Source organism: Neopelma chrysocephalum, unplaced genomic scaffold, assembly GCF_003984885.1.
Source record: "Neopelma chrysocephalum unplaced genomic scaffold, ASM398488v2 Primary Assembly neopelma1_45, whole genome shotgun sequence".
Taxonomy (NCBI): domain Eukaryota; kingdom Metazoa; phylum Chordata; class Aves; order Passeriformes; family Pipridae; genus Neopelma; species Neopelma chrysocephalum.
The window spans coordinates 9,908,055-9,927,886 of record NW_020897704.1 but is presented as its reverse complement, the minus strand read 5'-3'; the positions used below and the strand labels follow the sequence as shown (position 1 = coordinate 9,927,886).

The window sequence follows — 19,832 nt, the reverse complement described above, 5'->3', positions numbered from 1 at the left end:
CTCCCGCCCGGCACTGCGCCTGCGCCTGCGCGCGTCCGCGGAGTCCTTGAGGGCCGGGGCGGTATCGCAGACATGCAGCGGTGGGGTCGTGTCTCCTGCGCGCTCGCTCGGGTACGGGGGCGGCGGGGAGAGGCCGGGGAGAGGCAGGGGACGGGGTCGTGCCGGGCAGCTCGGGCCTGGGGTTTGCTCGGCCCCCGCACTCCGCCGGGAGCGGCCGGTAGGGCGGGCGGAGCCGCAGCGAGTGCGGGCCTTGGCCGCGCTCCCCTCCCTGCTCTGCTGTCGCTCCCCTCGCGGCTCGGCCGGACAGAGGGGACGCGGCGGCCGCGGGCTCCTCACGGTCCTTGGGCACGCCTCTCTGCTGCCGTGTGTTTGCCGGTGCCGGTGCCTGGTGCCCGGCCCGCAGAGGCCGCGGCGGCTGCGGAAAGCACCGCTGTCAGGGGGGGCGATCCCCGGCCCTTGGGCTGCGGGACCGAGGGCTTCGCAGATGCTTCCAGGGACATCCTCTGCTCCAGTTACAGGATGATCCGCCCTTGAGATGCTTGTAGCAGCTGTTCTGTGCTGTCCCATTACCTTCTTGTAAAGGATAAAAACCCTTGCTCACCGGATCCTCCTCTGGGATGTTCGTAGGAAGTGGCTGAAGGGATGGTTACGGAACAACGAGACTCAAACTCCTGTAGATGTCTAATTTATGTCATTAAGTGGTTTGAGAGCCCTGTGTGAAGGGTTGAAAGTTTGTGTGGATAGAGGCAGCCTTAGGCGAGGCTGACCTGAGAGGAGGTGTGGTGACAGGCTGAGGTGGCAGAGCAACTTCTACCTCTTGTTCCAGTCAGTGCCTGCTGCGTCTCTTTATTCGTGCTGTTCCTGTTTTGGTTAACTGGCGACAGTAATTGCGTTCGCTTGTGTGTTGCTGAGAGCTTATTTTTCCTCAAAGGTAAACATCAGCTTTTAAAACTAAGTTTGTTTCCCTTTCTAGAGAAGCCGTTTTGATCGAGTTCATCATGGTCTCCAGGGTATTTGTGCGGTGTCACAAAGATCCTATGCTGATCAAGGTAATTAATTGTCAAAACTTTTTTTTACAAAACCAACCCAAACCCCCTACAAAAAACAAAGCATTACTTCAAACTCAGAAATCAGTCTTCTAGGTGACAGTGGAATTGATGTCAGTGTGGAGATTTGGATGAAAATAGTGGTTTATTTGCATTATTTAATGTCAGGCTAAACCTGTAAATAGTTGAGCTTTATCATCACTGTTCATATCTTATATAATTAATATTCCAAAGGAGATTGTGGTTACAAGATATGAACTAGGTAAAAAGTTCATAGTTTCTGCTCCTTTATAATCAATAGAAGTTGCATAGATACCTATTGCAGCCATATATTCCCCTTTATAAACTGATTTTGTGGTGTTCAGTAAACATTTATCTTTAGCTCTAAACATCAGTAGAAGCTATGCTGGAAAAATGTATAATAAACTATTGAGACATCTTGGGTTAAGTTCTTAAAGGATTTGTAGCAAGAGGGCTGAGGAATTCAGTTTCTTCATGTCATTTTACATTATTTTCCATGTGAAATTTAAGACTGGTTGTTTTTACTGTGGAATCAATACCTCCACACAACCTTTCCCTTTGTCTAGAAAGTTACCTTCAGGTATGAGATGTAACTTCCTTATCTAAACCAAGTTTATGAACTTGCATAATTTTTAATATTTTGCTTTTTAAAACCAAATTTCAAACGTGAGTTATTTCAGAAATTAAAAAGTGGTGTTCCTGCAGTAAAATCTTAATTGCTGAAACAAAAGTAACTCAAATGTTCTCTGTTTCAGTTGATGCCGATGTCACGGTTATCGGCTCTGGTCCTGGAGGGTATGTTGCTGCTATCAAAGCAGCTCAGCTTGGGTTTAAGGTAAGATGAGACCTCACTCAGACTGCAGAATAGTCACCCAGGTGAACTTGAAGGGTGTTTGCATGATACTGAAATTCTTCTGTCACACCTTGGGCCACCAGATGCTGTTGACATCTTTCGTTAATCTTTTGTTACCTTGCTTACCCAGATTATACAGAATTTGAAATAGAGATGTGGTGGGATTACTGTCTATAGCCCTGCTACTGACAGAGCTGCTCAGGACAGCTTGGTTTTGATTGGAAGTGATAATTGAGGTGGGCTTATACTCCTGTGAAAGAGAAGTTGGGAAAGGAATGATAGGAAGGAATTTTTCTCTCAACAAAGTAAAAAAAAAAGACAAGACAATGACTGACAAAAAGGCCACTGGAAAACTCCTGAAGAACAGACTGAGTGAGCTCAAAAGGGGGAAAAGCCATATTCAACTGATAGGCTTTTTGAATGTGAGTAGAGGAATTCCATTTCCATGTAAGAATTTTAGAGGCAAAAATATATACATAGAAATACTGCAGTATCTTATTTACATTTATTTATGTTCATCTCTGCTTGTTGTCTTCGAGTGCCTTTTGGAAGAGGCAGCTTGTGTCTGTGTACTAATGATGTGTCATTGTTATTGTGAGAGTTATATGTGCGTAATGCATTCCACATATTTTTAAACTTCACCAAAATACAGAGTGTGACTTCAACAGGATATGTTTTTGTCTTCATTCCTTAACATGAGACCAACTGACTCTCTTAGCACTGCATTATTCTTCTCTTAATTGGAAATCTGAGAAGGCAGTGCTAGCAGTCTTGAACATGTTTCTGCTGGCTGATATGTCACAATGTTTCTGAATTATGAAGAATAGACTTCATGACCAAAATGAGCTGGTTTGACCAGCTGTTAAGGACAGGAACTGCTGTTGATGAATATAGTTCCATTCCTGGAACAGGGCCCCAGACAGCATGTAGTCTTCATCTTTCAGTATTTTCAGAACTTGGCTGTACAAGGCCCTGAGCCACCTGATACGTCATAGAATCACAGAGCGGTTTGGGATGGAAGAGACCTTAAAGATCATCTAATTCCAACCTCCCTCCCATGGGCAGGGACAGCTTCCGCTAGACCACATTACTCAGGGCCCCATCCAGTCCAGCCTTGAACACTTCCAGGGATGAGGCAACCACAGCTTCTCTGGGCAACCTGTTCCAGTGCCTCACCTCCCTTACAGTTAAGAATATCTTCCTGATAGCTAATCTCAATCTACCCGCCTTCAGTTTAAGGCCATTTCTGTCCCTCCATGCCCTTGTGAAAAGTCCTTCTTCAGTCTTCTTGTTAGCCCCCTTTAGGTACTGGAAGGCTGATTTAAGGTCTCTCTGGAGCCTTCTCCAGGCTGAAAAACCCCATCTCTCTCAGCCTGTCTTCATAGGAGAGGTGCTCCAGCCCTGTGATCAACTTAGTGGCCTCCCCTGGGCTCACTCCAACAGGTCCACATCTGTCTTTTGTGGGCCCCAGAGCTGGACACAACATTCCAAGTGAGGTCTCATGAGAGCAGAGGGGGAGAATCACCTCCCTTCATGTCTTTGGTGTTGACTGTTTGGAGCTGAAGGTTTGACTAGAAGGCCACCAGAGGAGGTACCTTCAAACTGAACTGTTCTGTAATTCTGAGTGTTGTCCCTCGGTTGTCAATAGTCTCACAACTGTGTATCTTTGGGTATCTTTAAGCCTTCTAATGTATAATGTACCAAAATATAAATATATGAGTTTCCATTAAGTTTTACATCTGTCTGTGACCTAGTGCAGATAACTGACTCATCTTTATCCATGTCTGTGAATTTTTTTTTTGTCATAATAAATACTCTTGCTTTGAGGTGTATGTTGTTACTGAGCTATTAGTGATTGAGAAAAAAGGTGCTCCACGCTACAGGTTTTAATTAAGGTTAAGGCCTTTAGTCACATAAATTCACGTTTGATTATTCTAAAGATATTTTTGTGGCTGGCTATATGCCAGCTTTTCTTGGAACAAGGCTGTCCTTGAGTCCTTGAGATCTGTGATTAACAATAGGCTACCACACAAGGAGGTTAGAAAGTGCCCTGGATTCTGTTTTTCATCATAGCAAAAAATAATCATGTCACTGCTTTACAGATAGTCAGAAAGGGCAAAATGCTTGGATGCACTTATGCATGTCACCTGCAGCACTGAATAAACATGGACAATATTTTTGGCATCCTTGAGGAATGTAAGATGTTTTTCTGAGACTGGCAGAAAGATAGATTCTACAGTTACATCACCCATGGAAGAACCTGAGTCTGCTCTGCTGAACTCCTGAACTTTAACTTCCAATTTCAGTCCTATGTCTGCTAGCACAAGCATTAAGTCCTTGTGTCACCAACACAGCATCCTGTGTTATTACCAACAGTGTTCTCTGGGCATTGGCTTTCCAACAGCTTTGCCTGGCCCTGTCAGGGAAGCTGATTTAAAGCGGATGAGGCAGAACATCCTTATTGAGTAAAGGTAGGAGCAGTCTGGTGCTGTTTGATCCACAGTGCAGCTTGTAAAGCTCTTGGATTGTGTTTTATGTATTCATGTGCTTGAAACAAGAGGAAGGGTAGGTAGAGGATCAACATCTCACCATGTTCTGTAATTTGAATTGGTGAATTCTGCTCTTGCTGTTAGCGTCACCCCTACCTTAGCACAAAAGCAACAGTTTAAAGAAATTATAAAAGGCTTTCACCTGGGTAGTTGCTTTTCAGCAGACTGGAGCCCTTAGAGTATAAACCAAGGAAAGATTGTTTTGAATATGTATGCACCTTGCAAAGAAGGAGATGCCAATTCTTTTGCTTCTGTAAAAATATTTTATGATATTCTCTCCCACTTGCTGTTTTTATATGAAGTTTTGGCAGTTGTTTTTGTCCTTTGCGCACTTTGATGTTGGTAAGTTGATGAGAAGGAGATGGAATGTTTTCCATAACTCTTGGTATTGACCTTATTTTTGTTGGGTTTTGCTTTACTTGATTTTTATTTTCTTCTTTCTTTATAGCTAGTGGCATAACTTCATAGGAATGGGTCTTACAGGATAGTGTGTTCAGAGGGGGAAATGTTTGTGGCTTGGGGGTTCTGTTCTGTTTAGTTTTCTTCAAAGAAATTATTACTTCATAGGATTTTACTCTGTGCTGGTTCACTTATCTGTTGTTTGCTTGTTTTTATGCGTCTTTTGCAAGATTTATATTTTTTGCTTTTTGCAGGTTTTTTTCTGTACTTGTAAGGAGAACATTTTTCATAGAACTGAGTGTTGTATTTATTTGAGGCAACTTTGTAGATTTTTGAAGTAGGACAGCACTTAAACTTGTATAAAAGGATGAATGGTGCAGTGGGGAATGTGGCTGTTTCTGGTAGAGAATTTTGTGGCAAAGAACTGTTTTGTGGGTTTTAAGTTAGGAAAAAAATGAGAGAAGGAAAATCTGAGCTGCAAAATAAATTTAGCAATGAAATTAATGAGACATTTGCAGAGGTAGGATTACTAGATAATTGCCTGATCTCTGTCATTAATTCTAAATTGTGATATATCCTATAAGGAAATGGTAGCATAGTATTGCTAAAAATTCTTCTTTCCCCTGTTCTTTTCCCTCAGACTGTGTGTGTAGAAAAAAATGCAACATTAGGTGGAACCTGTTTGAATGTTGGATGTATTCCATCCAAGGTAAGTGTACCTAGTTTGTTGTAACTTTCATCACTTGGAAGAAGATTAAGGAGTTTCTAAAGACAGACATACGTTATTTAAAAATCAAAATTGTAAAGTAAATGAGCTGAGGATACAAATAAACATAAGGAAGAAAAAGGGTTAAAATTTTATTTGCTATTTCTATTACTCAGTAGAAATGTTTTGTTTGCAAATTTTGCATTGTGGTTGTTCCCAGATCGGAGAGAGGACGTGTATGAAAATCAGAGGTACATACAGATGTATCTCCTCACTCTGAGGTATTGAGTCTCTGTTGTAACCAGTAACGACTGTTGTTTCAGACTGTTATCTCTTGTTGTGTACCTGAACTGTTTCAGGTGGTTGTACCTCTTATGTGATCTCCTCCTATCAGTTTCTTAAAAATAAACCTGTAGCTTTGTCTAAGATGATGTTCTTATGTTAAAGGAATGCTGAACTATGTCACTAGATGAAGAGAAAGTAAATCTAAGTTAGAGATTTTTTTGGTTTTGTTTGACTGCACCAAGCTTGGAAGAGACCTGTCTCTCTCCATTGACTGTAGAAGAGCCTAGTTGATTAGCTCTTGAAATATTCATCTAAACTATATCAGTATTGTCACCAACCCCAAAGATGGCCTGGAGGGTGGGAGTAGTGGTATTTGTGTCAAGTAGTGCAGGTGGGGAAAGGGTGAGTCCAAGGCATGCACTCTGAAAGAAAGGAGAAGGAAGAAGTAGTTCAGAAGAACCTAATATTTGACATTGTCAATGCAGTTTTAAGTAATTTCAGACCTAGGCCCTTGTAACAATAGTGCTGTTGCTGGTGAAAGGAGTCTGCCTCAATTGCACCCAGCAGGTGAAGGAAGACACTGGTAATGTCAGGTTTGTAATGGCTGTAGTAAAAAACATAATATTCTTAACAAGATCTCTCCTAATTGTATTGCTGTTTCTAATCTCTTTGCTCAAGAGGTTCCATTAGCATGGGAAGAGAAAATACAATATAAATACCAAGTTCTTATAAATTATATTTTAATTTTTCTAAAGATTTTAATAATAGTTCTAATGAAGTTCATAATAGCGTGGTATACTGAGGCACCACTCAAAAATTTCAATCTACACAATGTTACCTTGAAAGTTTGGAACTCTGCCAGGATCTATTTGACTTCTTGAGTCCCTTTTTGTTTTTCGTCTGTTGAAGTTCTTACAAAAATACTACTGAACCCGTGGTTAAACTTGAATGCTATCCAGAATTTGTTTCAATGTCAATAAACTTAAGAAATGGATATGTAGGCTGCATACACTTAGGCAGTAATGGATTATTCAAATATTTCTTTCTGGAAAGCCACTCAAAATAATACATTGGGCATGGATTTTTTTCTTTCTAATTGCTGAGGTCTTAAGCGATGGCTGTGTCTTTGAGTAATGTAGATGTTACAGGTTCGGGGTGGTGACAGTTATGTGAAATGGAGACATTAATTTTTAAGACAGTTGTTAAGACTTAGTCATAAAAATGGAATGATCTTTTTTTGACAGTATTAGTTTTACTCAAGCATATCTATATAGGGCAAGTGTCTCAAAGTGTCCTTTTCATCCTTTACTGTGCCTGCTTTAGATTTCAGTCTGTGCAGACTTGCACTGTTGACCTTCTTGCGAAGATACTGATTGTTTCATCTTAAGGATGGCTATAGTGAAAGAATCAGTTTTCTTAGTAAGATACTCTCCTAAGTATGTAGTTATTTCTAATCAAAATACAATAATTAAGGCTCTGCATTTTGAACTGCTGATTTATAGCCATCCTTATAAAAACTGTGTTAATTTTATCTGTGAGTTCTGGAAACCCATGTACCTGAGCTAGCTCCTAGCCATCCAGCTTCAGCTCAACTAGCTATGCAGTTGTAGTAACTTAAGCACAACAACTGAAAATTGAACTCACATATGTCTACCCAGGCAAAAATCTTAACGGGCATTTCAGTGTAGATTTTCCTCATCCAGGTTTCCTGTATTTTCTCTTTGGCAGTCAGAATCATCTTTCTTTTGCTCTACTTTTTTTAATCCCTATGGAGTAATTATCAGTTTCTCTGGTTGAAATGTGCAGAAAGGATAGGTGTGTATTTAACCATTTTCTATTTCTGTGTTAACTATGTAACTTTATAAAATGCTCAGTAAGAGTTATGTGTACAGTCTTTGTGTTTGAAGTACACCTTTTTTAATACCTATGTTAGACTAGACTTTTTCTTAATAGTGAGAATGTTTTGCACATAATATCAGATTTTTTTTCTGATAATATAATAAGTATCTCATTCTTGTGAATGTATGTCCCAGTTCACATTTTTATGTCTCTTTTTTAGGCCTTGCTGAACAACTCACATCTGTATCACTTGGCCCATGGAAAAGATTTCGCTAATAGAGGAATCGAAAGTGAGTGTGAAGAACAACTGTTGGTGACTGTTAATATAAATGGTTTCCATCAACAAGCAAATTTAATCTTTCAAATCTGACTGCTATGGTTTTCTGGTCAGAAAACTTTTTAGACTTTATAAATAATATCCTTTATCTGTCATTTGGAGGCTTAGGGACATTTGTTTGCTCCTTGAACCCTGAATAGATAAGTTGTATTTGCAAAGTGTAATACTGATTTTTAACATAGATGTTGTTAAATGTAACCTTTAGCATTTAGTAGGGCCATTCAACACATCAGAGCTGTTAATTGTGTTGAGCTTAGGTCCTTTAAGATTAAAACACAGCAATGCTTGATGTAAGTTTTCTTTTTTTTTTTTTCAACCTTAGTTTCAGGAATCCGTTTGAATCTAGAGAAGATGATGGAACAGAAGAGTAGTGCAGTGAAGGCGTTAACAGGTGGAATTGCTCATTTATTTAAACAAAACAAGGTTAGTTTGGATTATAAACTAAGGGATATCCATTTTTCTGATCTGAATTTCTTGCTTTTTACACTTCCATATTGCCACATAAATTTATTTGAGTGGCTGACTCGACAAGGGCAGAATTTGAATGCTTCTCTTCTAGAAAAATTTGAAGTGATCAGTTCCTTCATTCTTAATCTACTTAAAAGAATAGTATACAATTACTTTGTGATTTGTACCAGACAGTGATGTAAAGATACGTGTTAACAGCCCCTCTAAACATTAGTGAGGTTTGGATGAAATGTAGCCAAACTTACATAAGGAATTTGAATCTGACTTTACTGTCTTCTGATTACTGAAGGTTGTACATGTATCTGGGTTTGGAAAAATAACTGGCAAAAACCAAGTCACTGCAACTAAAGAAGATGGCAGCACACAGGTTATCAATACAAAGAACATACTTATAGCTACAGGCTCAGAAGTTGCTCCCTTCCCTGGAATTACTGTACGTATTTGAAATGTTAAATGTACTTTTTTCCAATGTCTTATAGCCACATAATTTAATGTGTACAATTTTTTGCATCTGACTGCACCTCACCTTCTATGTGTTTTCTGTATAATGTGTAAAAGAGATTGTAAAACCTCCATTTGTGCATGTCTCTGTCATTAGATTGATGAAGATAATATCGTGTCATCCACTGGTGCACTGTCACTGAAAAAAGTTCCTGAAAAGATGGTTGTCATTGGTGCAGGAGTCATTGGTGTGGAACTGGTGAGAGTATATTTAAACTACTTGGTCTTAAATTTATAAAGGAAGAGGGCATTACTTTTTGTTGTATTTGCTATGATTTAACAGTGGAGTGGGTTGTAATGAATCTGCTCAGACTTCAGAGCCTGCTAGCTCCCTTTTTTACCAGAAAAGCTGGGTAAGTGTTTGTGGGATCCCACCCTCATGGGAGGGTGGGAGTGTGGGGGGATGGTGTTTAACTTTTGCTGAGGTTTATACCTGCTCTATGTATAGATGAGACAACTCTATTTTAAGGGAAGTTCACTTTAACTCAGGATGAATTGTTGTGTTTAGGAGTTTTTAATGTGGTGTGATTGATAGAATACGTATAATCAAAGGAGTGGAGACTTTGTAGTTCATCTTGGTCTGAGTCCTTTTGCCTCATACGTACATGGTTCAGAAAGAATTTGTATTTGCTAGTCTTGCAACTGCTTGAAACTTTGCACATCTGCTTAGCCTGCTGACCATTAAGCAGGGAAGGAGACAGCAAAGTGAAATTCTGTGTTGGATGGATATAGGTGACTGCAGATAAGTAGGGTGTATGTGGGTTTTGCTGGAGAGGCTGATGATTGTGGTTAAATACATACAGAAGCAGCAGTGGTTCCATTTTATTCCATAAAATTTCCCTAATGTGCTTTGTTTTGATTAATTTCTAGTGCTATTACACTACAAGTAATTTCCTTTGGGTTTTGCTTTCAAATTCTTTGATTTTGAATTTCTTCTATACCTATAATGTAAAACATACGAGTTATTTTGTTAGCTATTTCTTTAAAAGCCTAATTCACTAAATTCAATCATTGAAGTTTTGGGTATGCAAATACGCAGTGATACTTTTTTTTTTTGGTGGAAAGGCTGGGGATAGTTGGACTTTTTTCATTTTACACTGTAACATTTGTAGAAACTGATCAGTGCTGTTATGTGTTGTCCTACTTTAAAAAAGTTTACAGCCTGTGGTAAGTATTGAAGTATCTGAAGTTTGCTTTTTAAAAACTCTCTTTACCTGTGTTGTTGTGACTACAGGGGTCAGTTTGGCAGCGCCTTGGTGCAGATGTCACGGCGGTTGAGTTCATGGGCCATGTTGGTGGAATGGGAATTGACATGGAGATCTCTAAAAATTTCCAACGTATTCTTCAAAAGCAGGGATTTAAGTTTAAACTGAACACCAAAGTTACTGGTGCTACCAAGAGACCAGATGGAAAAATCGATGTAGCGTAAGTGTTTAACATAAAACTAGGGAAATGCTATATATATCTTTCCTCCCAATACATCAAATCTGCTTAAAAATACAGTCTGATATTATTTTTTAAACAGGAAAAAAATACATTTAGAATGAAACTTAATTCTTTAGTAACATTTAATTTTTATCCTCTATTGTAATTTACAGAGCTCATAATTTTGGATTTATTTTTTGGAGAGGGTCCACTGACTTGAGTTGCGGGTGTGTGGGATAAAAAGCAGTGTTGTTGTAATGAGATCAACTCTAAATCGTTCTTTTCATGAAAGGTATTTGCTTCTGGTATAATTAGCATAAATATCATGATTGTTCGTACAGTCATTTTCAAACCATTAATTCTTGGCTACTTACTGGAAGGGTTATTTTGTCTATGCCTCCTCTTGTGTCAAAGTAAGTGTGGCAGAGATTTTATTGCTCTTGAGCAGAAATAAATGAAACTACCCAAAGAGTGTTATTTTAACGATCACACTCAAGCCCTTTGAAGTTTTATAGATGAATAGTTAGTATAGAAACACATAAAAAAGCCTTGTAAAAATTTGTGTTAACATATATTCTCTATGCAGAAATTTTGGTTTAACAAAATGCTTAATGTTACTTAATGGAAGTAAACTTAATTGTTTCTTCACTGAAATCGTTAGATGGTGACTTGTATTTGCTGTATCACCATAGCTAGGGAGATCTGTCCCGCACTGTAAAGGTCCAGAGTTTGAGCTTCTTTACACGCCATGCTGATGCTGGTTGGATCTCTCACGTAGTCTGTTTCTACATTTAGAGTTTTATTTTGTTTCAGGGCTATGGTTTTGAAATACGCTTCCTACTTATCTTCACTTACCATGCTTTGGTTCTTGCACTCTGAGAGCACATGAACTGAACTTGTTCTGAGTGTAGTTAAACACAAGATGCGCTTGAAGGGATGCATGTGATGCAGGGCAGCTGCTTATAAGTGTTTGGTACTCAGGCCTAAACAAAGCTCAGAATACATGGCCCTACCCCGCCTCAAAATAAAAGTACTTTGGATGCCGAGTACTCAGCACCAATTGTTTTGCTGTATGGGTCATGCTACTTGCTAGTGAAAATATACCCTAAATTTCTCTAACAATCGTTAAGAAATGTAGTAAGAGGTGTTGTCCCTTCCTCCCTCTTCTACTCCTGAAGTCTTGCCGGGAGGAAGCATGGGGCAGGCTGAATGCAAATGCTTTGGGTGTCACATCCAGCCAGCAGGTCACCACCTGGGTCATGCCAGTTACTAGTCAGAGAAAGGCAATGCTGCGAGTTTACAGCTTAGTGGTTTTGCTCCTTATTTTTCTATAGTGTTGAAGCTGCTGCTGGTGGCAAGGCAGAAGTAATAACTTGTGATGTGCTCCTAGTTTGCATCGGTAGACGTCCTTTTACAAAAAATCTAGGTCTTGAGGATCTTGGAATTGAACTTGATAAGAGGGGGAGAATCCCAGTCAATAACAGATTCCAAACCAAAATTCCAAAGTAAGTAAGACTAATTTTTTTCTTACTCTTTTTTTTAAGCAGAACACTTATATTTAAAGTTTAACCTACTAAAGCACTTTATATTTTTAATGGCAGAATATATATTTATTTTCTGAAGGGAAAACTCAAGATATATGTTTTATTTCAGGAACTAAAAATTTTTATTCAACCTTTGAAGTTCTGTAATTTAGAAGTCACTGTGTATTTCATGTCACTAAGTACCTCTTGAAGTGTGTTCCTTCTGTGAAAACTGCAAAAATGTAGTATTTTAATCTATTTTGGTTAGAGTTTTCAGTAACTTGTTTCAAACAGACTATTATATAAGGTAGCCTAGGTGTGCTAGGATGTTTTTAAACAGTGTCTTATTCTGTTTCATTGGTCTGATAGCATCTATGCTATTGGTGATGTAGTTGCTGGACCTATGCTGGCCCACAAAGCTGAGGATGAAGGCATTCTTTGTGTAGAAGGCATGGCTGGGGGAGCAGTTCACATTGACTACAACTGTGTTCCCTCTGTGATATACACTCACCCTGAAGTGGCCTGGGTTGGCAAATCAGAAGAACAGCTGAAAGAAGAGGTACCTTTTGTTTTTTCAGACAAAAACTGTTTTTCCACCTTAGGTGTGGTTTCACTGTCTAGTAGTTTTTCTAGCTACTTTATCCAGAATTTCTGCATCTGAATTTATTGCGTGGGGTATGATTCCCTTCTGCATGCCACTCTCCCAAGAATCACAGTTCGTTTTAGTGACTTCCATTCTGTGACATTAATATTGTTCCTTTGCAAATTAATCTTTAATAACCCCTTATACCACTTTTGGTGGTTGTTCTTATACATTGCTCTGTGTGTCTCCTGTGTTTTATTTTTGTATTACTTCTGTTCATGTACTTAGCAAATTTTCTGTCTGGTTACATTGTTCTTGTTGGTCATTAACTCAAGAACATCTGTTTTGTAGGGTGTAGAATACAAAATTGGGAAATTTCCATTTGCTGCAAACAGTAGAGCAAAGACAAATGCTGACACAGATGGCATGGTGAAGATACTTAGTCAAAAATCAACAGACAGGATGTTGGGCGCTCACATTTTAGGCTCAGTAAGTATTGTACATTGTGCTGTCTTGGCCTTGTAAGGGTCTTTTTATTTAGTGTTGCACAGTTTCAGATTAGTGGTTGAGTTAGGAGAAGCAGTGTTTGTTTCTCTGACGAGTTTTGTGGAGTGGGGTTTTTTGGTGTGGGTTTTTTTTTTTTTTTGGTGGTGGTGGGTTGTCTTGTTTTTTGGTTGGTTGGTTTGGGTTGGGTTTTTTTTTGTTTCTTTTTGTTTGGTTGGTTGGTTTTTGGTTTGTTTGTTTTTGTTTTTTTTGTTTTTGTTTGTTTTGGTTTGTTTGTTTTGAGTTTTTTAAATGAATACTGCCAAACACTTGAGAGAACAGCAGAAATTACTTACTCAAGTTTTGGAAGTTGAGGGAGCTGAAAAGACTGTGGCTTTCTTATTGGTGTTTTCTTTTTTCCCCTCTCTGACTTCAGACATCAGCAAAGCTGGTATCCTTATCTTGCAGTCACCAGCTCTGGAGTCAGTAACTTATCGAACTTTGCATAAAAAAACCTTTGGGATATTCCCTGTTTGGGAAAAGTTGGGGTTTTTTTCCCTTCTCCCTTCCCCCCCATCCCCCGAGTTAGACCCTAATCTTTCTCCATTTCATTTCTTAGCTTTAAATTTTTTTTTTTCAAAAGAGCTATGCAGAAACACTTCCATACATCTTTGTGTACAGCTTTCTTTAAGAGAAACACTAAAACTGGTCTCAATAAAACATTATGCCAGTTGTTTTCTCTTGCAGTTCCAGTAATTTAGAAATCAACATGACTTAAAGGAAGCACAACTTAAGTCTGACTCACACCAATAAATATAATTTTCTTCATTGGGAAAGGGCTGGGGGGAAAACTCTTATGATTGTGGATCTAAGTGCTAAAAATGTAACAGGAGACTTCACTATTTTTGACTCCTCAGAGAAGTGTTACCCAAGTAAATACGCATACATACAACAAATACAAAGGAGGGTGCAGATGTAGTAACATGCTCTTGCTTACCTAGTTATCTGTTTCAGTTTCCAGGGGGACATTGAAGTTTTGGGTACATTTCAGCAATGAGGTACACTGTAGTTTTGAGAATGTGTATATTACCTATAGTGGAAAAATGCTCAGCTTTTGTACAACTCTCAGCAATGACAGAACAAATAACCTCATTAAGAACTATATTTAGTTTTAAACTAGGTTTGAGAACAGTCACCAAAAAGATTAAGTACTTAAAACTTACATTAGAGCACAGCTGAAGTGCTAGTTAAAATACACAACTTTTCTTTTTTAGCAAAAAATGCTTATTTACAAGCTGTTACTGATTCAGGAGAACCTGGACAACTGCATAAGGATTTGTGCTAATTGCAAGTACTATTAAATTACAGGGTGCTGGTGAAATGGTCAATGAAGCTGCCCTTGCTATGGAATATGGAGCATCATGTGAAGATGTAGCCAGAGTTTGCCATGCCCATCCAGTAAGTCTTTCCTAAAGTGACTGTTGAACAGCAGTACACAGACATGCTGTTATTATATATACCTATTAATGACTTGTCTCAAATCTTCGTTCACAAAGCCTAGCCATGATGATTAATGACTTGTAATTTTTTGTGTTTGCTCTCTGCAGACAGTGTCAGAAGCCTTCAGGGAAGCAAACCTAGCAGCGTCCTTTGGCAAAGCTATCAACTTCTAAAATGGAAGAGCAGATCTTTGTACATGTATAATACATCTCTGAAAACGGACTGTGGGCCCTTATGGAAGGTTGAGTCTGAGGATTTTAGGACTGAAATAAATGAATCTCTTAATTTTAAACATCAAATATTTAAACAAGTAGAGTTTGGAACAAGTGGAATTATCCAGTCTCTGTAAACTAAATACTTAAAATTACATGTTTATTTACATAATGAATGTTGCAGAAAAGCAGCCTGACAGAACTCACTTTTTCAAACCAAACATTTTGCTGCTGCATGAGATTATCAGGTGTGCTGGTCAGAACTCTGGGTAACTGTCCCGCATACCTTATGTTTTCTTATTTGAAGTAGTGATACAATAAACCAGTTGAATGCTGGCACTTGTAATGCCACTGGCACTTAAAATGCCACTGTCACTTCCGCACAAAAATGTGTTTCCTTCTGAAAGGATTAACTTTAGTATTTAACCTACTTCCTATATATATGAGTACCAAAACTTGTTTTGACCTAATAGTGTTAGGATGTTGGGAGAAGAGGGGCTCATATAGGTCAATTAAAATTATATTGACTTTTTAAAGAGAAAATTACTTTGTGTGTGATTCTCCAGACGTCACGTTTTCATATTGAAAACTCAAAGGGGAAAAATAGAGTGCTGATTGAGAAATGAAAGATTGAAGACAAATTCATCATACTGCAACCTAATCGTTTTTGTTTTTAAAGCGTCCACTGTCCAACTCTCTTAAACTTGAAATGCTAAAACTGGGTAGTGAAGCAGCACTTCCTTTGAAGTGCTGTGAGACGAGGGTATTCTGCACCTTCCACACATAAGGGCTGCAGTGTCAGCTCTCCACACAATTAGGACATACATTCTTCTCTTCTGTTTTCTATTTCGTTCTTTCTGTCTCTTCTGTAGCAAGAGAGCTTAATAAATATTTGACATGGCTGGAGGGTCTTCTTGGGTTTTGTTTGCTGATTGTATCCTATTAGTGTCTAGGTTGTTAAATGTGAAGAAACTCACAAACAAATGGCATTTTGGAAGATCCTTAATGCATATATGGAACATGCTCAATTCCAATAGCTCATTTTAAGTTTAGTTTTCCAGGGTGCCACTTCTTTTTTTGTTAGGCTCTTCTGCCTTGAAGAAAACCTTAATATCTGCTGGTATTGTGCATGTCCTTTTTAATTATGCTAGTGGAATGAGAAGCGTACCTTCAGAAAACGGTGCAACAGCTACTTGGTTTTATGTATAGACAAGATAGTTACATCTTTCTACCTTTCTTTATAGCTTCTTATTCAAGTATTGATCCATTATCCAGAGTGATGGAAATGTATGCCAGCATTACCATTTTATTAAGATACCAGTTCATCAACAAAATACCAGTGATGCTCTTCTTTATTGTGGTAATTTTATTAAATGTAGATGGGGTTAAACCGTGACAGCTCACTAAGCTGGTCACCATCTGATTCATGGATATGCTGGGTTAGCGAGTTAATGTGGATCTGTTTTCAGGTGGCAGTAGGAAGCTGCTGAAGGGAAAGCAAAGGTGAGACAACAGTGAGGGAAGAAAAGCTTGATTCTTCCAATAGATCTTGGCATTTCAGAATCACTTCTACCTGCTACAGGTAGATGTTAAGTGTTAATCGTGTGCTTTGCAACTTCTAGAAGCCCCGCTCTTTCAGAAAGAGCTTGGTGGCCGCTCCCTCCACCTCCCTGAATGCTTGTAGCAGTCTTACTGGAGTTCATCCCTGAGGTTCACCAGTTACAAATCCTTGTATCTCATTTTGTTCATGTTAAATGAAGTTTGGAAAGTCATGGAAACTTTTAATCAAGAATACTGCTAAGACTATACTGAAGACTATATTTTTCTAGACACTTAAAAATAATTCAAGGCCTTAAAATTGTTAGTTACTTCTCTCGCTGTCATTCCCATTCTAGTTAAGTGTACAAAGGGTGTTTGTAAAAGTAAGAGGCTCTACTGAGCCACCTCTCAGTGGTCTGATGGCTGTTAAAACCTGAGTGTTGCAAAGTTGGCAAACTTTTCAACAGCTGCTAAGTGTACTGGCAGTGAACTCCTGGTATGGTAATCAATTCCTGTAATGGATTTTTTTGTTGTAGCATTTGTAACCGATGAAGCTTAGGGGTAATAATTTATTTAAACATCAGTTTGCTTAGTAAGTGATGTATCTTTCCATAGTTGTCCTGGCTTTCAGTGCTGTTTAGTGAAGGTTAGGAAAAGTGCCAGTCAAAGTATGTACAAAGATACAATCCTCCGGTCAGAGTCAGCAGTCAGGATGTGCACATTGCACTTTTTGGTGCTGCTTTGTGTAGCTGATGGATGTTGTAAATCAGTTTGTGCCATCCTGTGTGTTTGTCTGAAGGTGTGTTGTTGTACACAGATCACTTTGAGATTAAGTATGGTGAACCGGATGCTACTCTTGCACTTCTTAAAAGTCTTACTACTTGGGTTAAGTACAGGCTGTTAGAGATCTGTCTGCATACAGCTTCTGAACTGGTTCACACTAAGTGCCCTGTGAACTTAGTAGTTCCTTTTCTAGACAGGATTAATCTTCCAAGCTTGGTTTGTCACATAAATTTGGTGCATTCACCCCTTCAGTACTGACCTCTTCAGTTTCCACTTCACACATCAAGTGTTCCATGATCAGTGACATGAAACTAGTGTCAAGCCTAAACGGATATCGTGCAGAGGGTAAATAATCCTTTCTGAGTACTGTGGTGTAACTAGCTAACCACACATGGATGGTATTTCTTCATATACTGGTAATTTGGTAGAGTCACCATCCTATATTTCACAGTAATAGGAGCCCTTATTTAGAATTACATAGTTCAAGCCAGTATTTTATTAGATCTCTAACCAGTTTAAAAACAAGACTTGCTAAAGATTTAACTGATGTATCATTGTAGCTACTGAAAATAGGAAGGAACTTAATGAGTCATACTAGGTACATACAGAGATACAAAAGTACTGTTTATTTTCGACATCAAAAAGTTATCTGTCTTTGGTTCTGTGACTTTAAAGTCAATATAAAATCTATTCACCTTATCAGGTCTTAGTGTAATGTCAAAAAGAACTAGTATAATACTTTTAAATCCCATCCTGAACACAAGCATTTCCCACTCCCATTTATAAGCAAGTGCTATAAACAGCAACTTTTTGGCTGATTGTCTGTAAGAGGGAGCGAACTGTCTCTTCCAGCTCCACCAACTGCTTTGCTTTGTCTTCCAGAACTTTTTGATTGTTTTCATACGTATTTTCCAGATCTGTAAGCAAAGAAAAGGAAAAACCAGCTTAATTTGGGGTGTTTTGATGCAGTGACATGTAAATTGTTATAGTTATGGATAAAGTACTATTCATATTTATTTTTATTGTGCAAGATAATCTGATGGGGGGGGGGGAAGGCAAAGGCTGGGATGGCACCTTGTTGTTTCCTTAACATTGGGATGTAAAGCAACAAGGAAGTTATTTTCCAGAGGTGGAAATTCAAAATAATACTTTGATTCATGGTGAAAATAACTGTCATTCTTTGCTCTGTGGTGGCTTTTACAGAACAGTTTTGGCTTGTGGTGATTAACACTATTCAGCAAGTCACTGTAACTGTGCAGGAATAGCTAAGAAGGGAAGAATGAGTTCCTGGCCTGGCAAAACCAGAAGGAAAACCTAGTTCCCCTCCCTGGTAGCTATGGGCAGATGGCCTCCTCCTGTTTCACTCAACCTTAATTGTCAACAGTAAATGTTAAATTAATCTGTAAACGGGAACTCGTGTCCTGATTAGCTTTTGTTTTAACAGCTTTCCAGGGTGGGGTTGGGGCAGTACTGTTTGAAGATGGGGGTCTTGCTTGAGCAGGTTAGTGGTCGTCCTAAGCACAGTAGTTACCTTCCTTCCCTGTAGTGGTTTCTGGGAGCAGTGATGGGTGCCATACCACAACTTTGTGTCTCACCTATAAGTTTCAGCTTCTTTTATAGAAGCCTCTGATTCAAAAAACTGTATTGTGTCCATAAAAATAAGGAAAGCAGATCAAGCCTCAGTAACAATTAAGTTCCTTTTCCCCCCCCAGCTTCTGATGAATACAATAACAGTGTGAAATTTCTTCATGTGCTTAGGTGCTAACTTACCTCCTCAGAACAGCCTTACCTTTGAGCAGCTGGAGTTTGCTGTTTGCTTGAGCCAGCAAGGCTTTAGCTTCATCTTGCAACATGCCGGCTTTCCTCCTGGCGTCGGCCGACTCCTCTGTCTTCTTGGCAATGAGTTCTTCCACGGTTCTGTACTTGCCGCTCAGCTCCGTGTTGAGGACCTGTTCCAAATTCAAGCACAAGATGGAGCTCACGCGACAGCCAATACAGCGGGAGTTGGCATTTCCTCCCTCTACCCTTACTAATCTGGGTGGAAGGAGAGACTATGCTGTTAGCTCAGTTAACAAAAGCAGGAACAGTTTCAGGGTATTTCCTGCTTACTATTCAAGACTTTAAGAGCTGGGGTGAAGACTCATAAGTTGCTCTTTTGCAGATCTGTGGCTGTTTTATAGCTTTGGTACTGTCACTTGGCAGGGATTTATGGGATTAATTTACACAGTTCTGTAACTAATTAGTTACACACTTCTGTAACTAATGTACAGCTGGAAAGCTACACATGGTAAGGAACTGGCACTGTTTTGGATTGAATGCTTGCATTTGGGGAGGAATACTCTTGTTACCCTTTCAATAATGAGACAGCTGACTAGTTTGTGCAGGTGAAGGTGCTGGAGAAGTCAAAAGGTTGGTTTCTCAGCTGTGCTTTTCTCTGTGGGGTTAAGATTGAGAAGTCCAATGGAATTCAATCATTAAGCAAGTTAACAAACTGCAGCAGTACTACTGGAAGTATCTTGTGTTTACTTGACAGCATCTGAGATATTACTTAGTGTTTGGATACTGTTGATTTGATGGATAATACAGCTCTCCTGGCAGAAAACGTCTCTCTGGAGACTGATGGGCTAACTACAGACAAGAGATGGGAGTAATGAAACTTCCTTTGGCAAATTGGTCAATTGTTTTGTTAATGAGCATTCTTTTGCTATTACAAAGGTGTTTAGCAGACACTGGGAGCAATGCCACGTGGTCAGAGAAAAAATCTTGCATCTCTGATATTT

At 39.1% G+C, this 19,832-nt stretch overlaps 2 protein-coding genes across 2 annotated transcripts in view; one reads left to right on the top strand and one right to left on the bottom strand.

The window, feature by feature from the left end:
• The first annotated feature begins 2 nt into the window (after positions 1-2).
• DLD (dihydrolipoamide dehydrogenase) lies at positions 3-15,630 on the top strand. Its single transcript, XM_027679311.1, has 14 exons — positions 3-111; positions 974-1,049; positions 1,823-1,902; positions 5,509-5,577; positions 7,919-7,988; positions 8,358-8,458; positions 8,793-8,936; positions 9,102-9,203; positions 10,239-10,429; positions 11,764-11,934; positions 12,322-12,511; positions 12,887-13,024; positions 14,387-14,476; positions 14,626-15,630. Exons 1-14 carry the CDS (start codon positions 73-75, stop codon positions 14,689-14,691), a joined length of 1,527 nt encoding a protein of 508 aa, XP_027535112.1. The 5' UTR covers positions 3-72; the 3' UTR covers positions 14,692-15,630.
• Positions 15,631-17,518: 1,888 nt separating this feature from the next.
• LAMB1 (laminin subunit beta 1) overlaps positions 17,519-19,832 on the bottom strand; it is a 42,261-nt gene continuing 39,947 nt past the window's right edge. The window contains exons 32-33 of the mRNA XM_027679309.1: positions 18,842-19,001; positions 17,519-17,969 (exon numbers count right to left, since the gene is read on the bottom strand). Of these exons, the coding sequence (XP_027535110.1) occupies positions 17,833-17,969; positions 18,842-19,001 (297 nt within the window). The 3' untranslated portion in view covers positions 17,519-17,832. The remainder of the gene's footprint in view (positions 17,970-18,841; positions 19,002-19,832) is intronic.